At 40.8% G+C, this 8,907-nt stretch overlaps 1 protein-coding gene across 2 annotated transcripts; it reads right to left on the reverse strand.

Moving 5' to 3' along the window:
• Positions 1–618: 618 nt before the first annotated feature.
• LOC145453290 (protein Wnt-5-like) lies at positions 619–8,509 on the reverse strand. 2 transcript variants are annotated; one of them, XM_080331267.1, is made up of 5 exons: positions 6,974–8,509; positions 5,034–5,275; positions 4,827–4,966; positions 3,598–3,750; positions 619–1,709 (listed from the first exon to the last, which is right to left on the reverse strand). In XM_080331267.1, the coding sequence occupies exons 1-5, from the start codon at positions 7,126–7,128 to the stop codon at positions 1,251–1,253; spliced, it is 1,149 nt and encodes a 382-aa protein (XP_080187393.1). In that variant the 5' UTR covers positions 7,129–8,509; the 3' UTR covers positions 619–1,250. The 2 variants fall into 2 exon arrangements, with proteins under 2 accessions (XP_080187393.1, XP_080187394.1); XM_080331268.1 differs by lacking the exon at positions 6,974–8,509 and adding an exon at positions 5,450–6,743.
• Positions 8,510–8,907: the final 398 nt, after the last annotated feature.

Genomic DNA, 8,907 nt, shown 5'->3' on the forward strand with positions numbered 1-8,907 from the left:
TTTACCACGAAATAGGAAGCATGTGTGAAGTTCCATTTATTTTTATATCTAAAATAATTAAAACTTCCGTGAAATGTCGCTGTATATAGGGAGTTCGTTCGCATCTACATTGTAGAGAGGTATAGCCATATATCGCATTCCAAATTGGACCAAGTGCTTTTTAGTATCATATATTCCATTAATGAGTTGAGTTGCACATTGGGTCATACACCGTGTATGCGTGTTCTTGTGCGCTTAAAAATCAACAAATTGCATCATGGCCTGCTAGGCACAGAATCAACGTAATTTCTAAGACGGGGTATATGCTATTTGCCGAATACCATCAATTCAAGGCGTAGCTCTGATAGAAATATTTTTTGGGAGGAGGGCATCTTTTTTTAACGAATTCATGACGCCATGACGTATATCCATTACGACGTGGTGAAAATGAGTAACGTCACAATGTTCAAGTCGGGAATTTAGAGGTGGCATATTGGCGCTTTTCAGCCCCTGGTTACCCCTGCATATTTATATATATATAATTATATTTCGCCAATATATATCTTTCGAATATTTCTACGCTGCAAAACGCCGCGAAACACTGGAAAAAATAAGACCGGCAGCAAATGCATAAACGAATGTTTTCGTCGCATATAGTTTATTGCACTGTGAATATAAAAAACAGGATGGACAATAATATAAATACTGGAAATTTAATAAAAACGAATATTTAAAGTGCACGTCATGTGACGGCTGTTGATTTTATGGAGATCGACAGGATTAATATTTTTTCTTCTGCAGGATGACCATTGATCAAGCTGCATCAGGCGTATCGTAACATGCAGCTCTCGTTCGCCCAGCAACTTGCATAGCCTTACAATTAGTAAGTTTCAAATATTTGTGGAATAAATTAATAGGGTACTAGCAGATCAATGAAGAACAATTAATGTTCAACCGACAACTTACACACAACGTCATAATTTCGAAATAGAAGAGTTTTATCGAAATGTCTCAAGTTATTTTCCCATATTTTATCTTGAACATGACGCTGTAGGGTCTAATAGCTAACCAAGTTGCTGGGACCGTGTGGACTTCGATTTCCAATCCCGACCATCGCTGGTTATCTACATAAATTTCAGCTAACCATGAGGATGCTTATCAGCGTTCGGTAGACGATGCAGTGTGAAAGCTTGGGAACAGAATATTCTGAGTGTGACAGCTCGCGGCAGAAATGTAGATGCTTATCAAGGAACTTCACAGTTTGATAGATGTCAAAGGCAAATATGCTTGACAACAGTCCGTTTACATTTTTCGCATCGCACCCTGCAGCACCATTGAAATTTGCAGCGACACTTCTCGACAACCTCCACCTTCCTGCTTTCGAAGCCTCTGCCGCAGCACAAGAGTCCACAGCCGTTCGGATCGGTTGAGTCCTTATCGCACTCTCGACCCGTCGTCCCTGGCACGCCTGTTCTCGGATTTGGTCTGCAGTAGTCTGGCGAGGCTTCGATGTATATAAGATCCGTCGATGTGGGACTACCTTTCCTTGGCCTCCTCGGTCGCAAATGTCCTTTTGTGTTTCTTTTCATTTCGAATGCCTTGGCGTGATTTTCGCGTAGTGTTTTGCCAACTTTTTTGAAATCTGGCACCTGGGACCAGCATGTTTTCATGCTGCACGATCCAGATAGTCCATTGCAGCGACAAGACGGTTTTGTCCCTCTAACGACCACCTAAACATTGACACGAAATGTTTATCAACTTTCTTATACGTTTCTCAAAACATGAAATGCATGCTCTTACAATATGATGCTGTAATTCACCTGATTGTCCCATCAAATCTCTTTGGACATTATAGGCGTGTAGTCACATCAATTGAGGAGTGCCTTGGGTTTAAATTGAGGGGGCGGGGTGCTAAAACACGCCGGCTACGCGAGTCGCTATCACGCACATGCGGATTTGTGACTATATCATTGAAATGAAAAATCACAAAAGTATACAATATCCCTTCCGTCGATCGAAATACAACATTGTGCTAGGTTAAGACCTCCTCTTTCGCAAGATTATCTTTGCCGGTCTATTTGCAGTAGGGGTGTATTTTGTCAATGTCCTCACTCGTCCGCATCTTCTGAAAGACCGTGACTAAGTGGACTTAACGTAAAGCCGTTAATCCTACTTTGGCACTCTGGTTCACTTGGGTTAGTATCTTAAAGCTTTGCTCAAGAATGCTTTGCGACAGGAAGTTATTAAAACCTTTCCGTATTCCTATGACGAGAACGGCATTCAAATATCACGTGTATTTCTTTACTTGTCCAGCTTCTCTATAGTACTGAAAATCAGATCGGAAACACTCAGATTTTCACGCCGCACTGCCTTCCACTTGTGTTGAGGAAGTGGATGCTGGCAAACGTATACGATGACGTATCACTTGAAAGAAGTCATCGACTTTGTTTTGATAGATTTAGAACCTCGTATCCTTCATTCATTCAACTCAACAGGTTGCATTATAATGATATTAGCGGTGCAGTTTCACGGGTTATAATAGTTTCAAGGAGTTCCTCGTATATAGCGAATACTGGTAGTGACGATCAATGTTGCTACCGAAGTGGTCTTGTTACGAGGTACACTCAAATCATCGCGAGGGAACAATTTGTATAACTTCCACCCCAGAAAATTATAGCACTGCCTTATTGGAAATGATGACACAATCCAGATGTTCGAGTTCTTTTCATGACGAATGACCAATTGACCATGCTTAACATTCAATTTGGCACCATTTTGTTTCTTGTTTCTGTGTTGTCGCGTTATCTGCATATGGTACGAAGCTAGTGAGACCCTCAGTGTCCCACAAATATTTATGAATCACAAAGGACGTTCAAGTTTTTTTAAGTGAATGTGTGTTTTGTTCATGTCAATCCTCGGCTGCCGATCTCAATCGCCAAACGTATTGTAGGACGCAAAGCTAGAATAAAGTCGAGCGTCTGAGACGCAACTTGGCAAGTCTCAAATTCCACGAAATGCGAAATGTATTATCTCAATCTAATACAGCGTGAGTAAATGTATGCTCATTGCTCAGAATTCTGGGCTATAATTTTCTACTAATCAATGGAAGTAGATTTTCTTAATACTGAGACTGTAATTGTTTTTTCGAGATCATAATAATAGAACAGAAAAACGGAAAGATTAAGTTTCAGAATCTTAGCCACTTTGATATTGGCTACAGGCACCACGTATGTTTAAATGTTTGGAATGCCCGATTCTCCAGCATATTACGTCAGCACGGAATGAGTACGTAACGGCCTATTTCTGCTGGATAGATCTGATCTGTCAACTTCACGTCATAGTAGTCCGATAAAAGCGATGACAGTCGCCATGGCTCTGAAATCAACCAAGAACTACTATTACAACAAGTACGGTTATAATTGACGTGTGTTATGACTGCGTGACTTATTGGCAAGGGGTTCATATCCTCCGTAAAAGATTGGCGATGTCACACATCCGCAAGACGGGTTAGAAGTCGACGCAAGTTAGTGGATATCTTTCTGTAAAGCGTTGTATTAATATACTGCGAATTCACATCCCCTAAATTACATGATGAAGGGCGCATTCATCAGTTCTTACCATTCTTCCAGCTTCGTTGTTGTGGAGATTCATCGCCTTTCTTGCTCTATCTTTGCTGCGTTTTGGTGACAGGTTGTCCCGTTCGATTGCGTCCACAAATTCTTTGGCAAAGCCGTAGGCATATTTCGTGTTATCGCCACATCCACCCCACTCCTAAACAAATCGTGATCATGGCAGAATATATACGTACACATATAAAGCGGCGGGGACGTGAGATGAGCAGAAATTGTCGATTAACCCTTGCAGGGGTGTTCAACTTTTCTGCTATTACCGGCAGCATTTCGCTTATATATACTGTGTACGGCCTCATTTCAGCGGACAGTCGCAATGGCCCACCTGGACGCCAAATACCCATGCTATATCAACAAATGGAGTACTTCGCCTCGTAGAAAGCCCTCGCAGTGTTCTATGCCATTACTGTTTTCTTGTGAAATATCTTGCGCATGAAAGTTTGTAATGTAGAAGTAGAACGCCGCCACAGACTTACTACTCGAACCGAAATCGCGAGAATACATGCTGTGGAAGATAGGAATCGTCGTCTAGTCGCGCCGAGCGCGAAAAATTTTCGACTTCGTGAATAAATATCGTATATATACTGTATAATATTGGTAGTTGCGCAAATGCGCAATGCACATATCACTATAAAATACTCTCCTCTCTCAGCCCACGGATCAGATTTACATGTGGAGCTGATGGAGCGGTGTCTTTTTTGAATTTCGGATTCAAAATTTATGATGAATGAATCCTATTCGGGTTGCTATTTTCACTTTGTTGCATGTCGTCATTTCTGGACATCCCTTCAAGAACCGTCGGTCAAGTCAAAATTTATATTGGACTCGCACAAACGTACCAGTAAAACATTCATTCGTGAGACACACCTGATTCCAAATTTGTATTTCATTATTCGGATAGCAATTACCGGGCCTACGATAATTACCTATGCGGCTAGAAATTGTATACGGTGGGTATCAGATTGCAAGTACACTACTATATTAAAAATAAAAAATGTAATCAACCTAAATCACGGCAACCACGAAAATTTTTTTTAGTTGAATTATTATAATCTCTCAAAACTTAAGGATTCAATTCTTTTGCCCTTCGCCAACACACGCTAATTTAACTAATGTGTAGATTGACGCATAATTTTTGTTTCAATGCCGCAGGTCGGCCACCCCTGTCTTATAGCGTGGACAGTGAATAGATATAGTAGTCAAATTTGGTAAACTTACCCAGTCTCGATCCAATCCTTCCGGGCGCTCATTCGCACTGCACCCGCACATTGGGAAGGCATCGGTCTTGCACGCTCTCGCTACCTCGTGGACAACACCGGCCGATGCGATTGCGTAGGCGAAAGCTACTTCTTTGCTGCCTGTTATGCATGTATTCGTCATAACAATTCGGTAATCTCCATTTCCAAATCATGATCCAGAACCTACCTATCTCAAGAACCTTCCCGAACACGGTACTATCTTCCACAGTCGAGCAATTCCACCGGTGTGACTTAAACTGACTTTGACACTCGTTAATTCCAGTCATTGCCCCTTTCCGCACGTACGTCATGTGACTGTAATATCTCTTGCACAAAGCTTTCTGATTCCTTGATAAGCCTTTCATGATGTCGCACAGCGTGATCAGCTCAGCACCGAGAGCCTCGACGTCATTGCGTTGTGCAAATGACCTGAAATTACATGGTAAGCCTTGAAGATAAAAAAAAATTGTCTACGTTCTCTATCGTCACGGTATATGTGCGAAGCATAGATATACCAAATTAGTTAACAGAATGTCAGAGCGAAGGAATGGAATACTGTGTTTATAATTACCACCAAGATAACCTGTATATAAATTATGATACCTGATTTATGGTGTGATTGGTAAATTATCATATATTCGATCAAATTCCTTCTGATGTATAGCTATAATTCGCACAAACACCTTCTAAAGCTTCTGGACAGCTTGTCGCACATATTAGTCGAAAGTATAAAGCTGCTTTTAGCAAAGAAAAATCGAAATTTTGTGGCGTTAACACATTTCGAAAATTCCGCCTCTTTTGGCGGCGAATTAACTATTTTAATCTACTTAAAGTTTGATGATGGGACTCATTATATGAAACGCACAGCACGATGCTTTCTGACTTACGTATGCTTATAATTTTTGTATGGATTTCGCTCGCAAATAACGGTACTGGATGATCTGTCACTTGGAACCGCACATATAAAATAGCAAGCCTGTAGTTTTGTCACACGCACGACCCTGTTGCTGACGATAACATGTGGCGAAGCACTATTGCAAAAACCCCGGCTTCAACGGGTAGGCCTGGAGTTTGGTTATTGCGACCGAACATTTCAGATGTCAAAAATTGCATTGTTGAAATGTGCAAAATGGTTGGGAGAGCACGGACTAAAATGCCAACACGTGCATGGTGCATTATGGTAGTCATTAACCGGTTCTACACAATTTTATCAATATCACGACCTCAAAAGCGAGTCCAAATTTACGTGTACATGACTTCCCCTCGTGATCAATCGATGCGAATTTGTATTTGAGTCACACTGACCCCGCTTTGAAGTGAGCGAATATCGTGTTGCATTTGCTCTTGCACTTTGTCACGGCGAGCCGTAAACTATCCAGTTTACGACATCATATTTCAGCGATTATCGAAGACCTTTTGCTAGTGACTTGATCGTGAATGATGCACTGATGTAATCGAAAGTAATTGTATGATAAGTGTTCTTATGCCGCGCGACTTCGGGTTGAATATGCCAAGTATGGTTGTTTAGAGCTGTGCTTGTCGACAGATATCATTTTCTTAATACACTAACTCGCGTGAGTCGAATATTGAGGCGCACGATCGCAGTTCATAATGCCTGATAAAATGTGTTTTGAGGTTAAGTTATTATGAAGGCACAATTCAGAAGCTTATGTCTACACGGAGCGACATTAATCAAACGTATAGGTCGTCGAAAAGATGGATTTATCCATGTTTCGATGGTTGTGCGCATCACGCATTGCGTTGGATACGGCGTCACGTTAAATACAAATGTGACATTGACATGAAACAGCTCTGAACGACACAGTTACATTTTTTTGTAAATTACAAGTATGCAACATGTATGGCCCAAGCACTCAGTTTCTCTAGTCGACATTCAATATTTACCGCGGGCATGTATACTTGTATAGGCGTAACCTTGATGAATTTTGCTAGGGTCACAATGTACAGTGTGCACGTCGAAAATCTTGGGATAAGCGATCATTCGCTGCACCTACCATACAAGACAGCGGAAATGAGTTAACATTGAAAACGATATACGTAATAAATACGTTGGCAGATACACCTCAATAGTACCGCTATAGTATTGTAGAAATAAGCGATACTTACCACCAATGACAGTTAACCTCGTCCGTTGTAAGAAGCAATGTCGACACTACCAATAGAACTCTCAAATTCGACGAAAGATAGTACATGCTGTATAACTTGTCTACGTGGATCCGTGATGCGATATACAGACTTAGAAAAGCTCGCTGGTCAAACATCAAATAAATTGTTACCGGTTGTACCTAATTGTATGACCTGAGTCGCAATTACGTCACGTTGGCCTTGCAATCGCAACTTACAATGACAAATTGGATAATTCGTTGCTAATAGTCGGAGATGGTATATAGTTATGTACGGCACTTAATTTCTGCTAATTAACTTGTCCGTTCCTTTGACCGAAGTATCCAAACATTTTATGCATTCCTGTCGTGTCTTTCCTGCCACCTGCCTTACACGAAACTATATAGTCTGCAACGCAATCATCCTGGTTGGAAATGGTCGCACGGCAATATCGGACTAATATGTCTTCCTGTGCGATTTATCTTGGCGAATAGCAATTTCACTCATCATGCGGAATTACGAGCGATTAAATTCAGTGTGTAGCTTCTAAAGCATTACGAATCGAATAATCGGATGAAGATTTAAAACTGCTTTACCTGGAATTATTCCCAGTATATTTCGTACACTTCCAAGTATAATCTTACTGTCTTTACGGATCCACCGTAATATCGACGAGTATGTAAAGGCGTTGGCTATTCGAAGTACGTTTATGCGGTGAGCACCTTGTAAAATGTACCCCCAGATTTGCGATGAATTCTCTTCTATTTCGGGGAGTTTTACCGGCGATTTGACCTGAGTTTGACTTCTTCCCGCGTCTGTCTCGCGATTCTAGAAATACCGCCATTCGTTCGATCGCATTTGTTCGCCGGCCCAAACCGGCAATTTCCTTCTTTGAGAAGCGTGTGAATTTGAAGAAATTAATTCTTAAATCAGGTGTCGCCTATCGTTCGGACATCTCAATTTGTGGAGACGACACGCCCAGTGACATAGGTAACTTGTCATTACTAGCACGAGACCACGGCAATGATTATTGGTGTATTTGGTGTTTCTGCACAGGTGCCAAAAACAAGTCGTTCTAATTAGAGATGTATACAGGTATTTGTACGATTTTTCTGATACAATGGAAAGGTATCACTTACACTCTTATTACTCTCACAGCTTTTATATTTACGTTTCTTTTTCCTCATTTATATTCGCGTCAATAAAATCTCCAAATAATCGTATCCTACTATAACAAAATACTTAATTACAGTCAACAATATTGATTCATCGTTAGCGATCCGACCATCCGAATAAGCATAAGTGTCGGTTGAAAATAAGCAACTTATTTACGTTATTGTTTATGCATATACATTGGCCACTGATTCCGCCCGAACCCGGGAGTAATCATATTGAAAATATTAATGAGTGAAAACTGGTGTCCCTCAGGTAAAGCTACCGTGTAACACTCGCTGGAATGTCTGTGGAGTGTAACGCGTAAAATTATGTTCATTGTTCAATGTTTAGCACTGACGAATATCATATTTCCCAGTTTTTACCTTGATTATATTTGAAAAGTACACTCACGGTGGTCCTAATGAGTGTGTTCGTCCTACAGTAAAAGGAAATGCACTGCTTCGTCGTACCCTAGCCATAATACAATTCTCAACTATACCACTATATGTAAGAAATGAATGATGTCCTTCAAAGACCAATATGATCAGTTTTTACCGCTATCCATCAGATCTTCAACAATCGGCAGGACAAACAGAAAGCCAAAGTCTTTGGATAATACGTGATAACCCCGATTGGCTATATTAAGCAATACGTAACGAATTTATTTTGCTAGTTTATCCGATGACTGTTTGTACAGCGTGTGCCATATCGCTCCTTGGCTTTCAGAAGTCGTATATTTTGGTCTGTGACATTGAGGGATCGTTCTATATGAATGCAGATAC

The sequence above is a fragment of the Botryllus schlosseri genome, chromosome 13 (assembly GCF_051294905.1).
Source record: "Botryllus schlosseri isolate E-star chromosome 13, Bs_hap1, whole genome shotgun sequence".
Taxonomy (NCBI): domain Eukaryota; kingdom Metazoa; phylum Chordata; class Ascidiacea; order Stolidobranchia; family Styelidae; genus Botryllus; species Botryllus schlosseri.

Bases quoted from the DNA above. Each gene is read 5' to 3' on its own strand.
- LOC145453290 (XM_080331267.1), bottom strand. From the start codon at position 7,128: ATGTTTGACCAGCGAGCTTTTCTAAGTCTGTATATCGCATCACGGATC. The intron at 4,967-5,033 runs GTAGGTTCTGGA...CATGCATAACAG, and splicing joins CGGGAAGGTTCTTGAGATAG to GCAGCAAAGAAGTAGCTTTC. The intron at 3,751-4,826 runs GTAAGTTTACCA...CGATTTGTTTAG, and splicing joins AAGGATTGGATCGAGACTGG to GAGTGGGGTGGATGTGGCGA.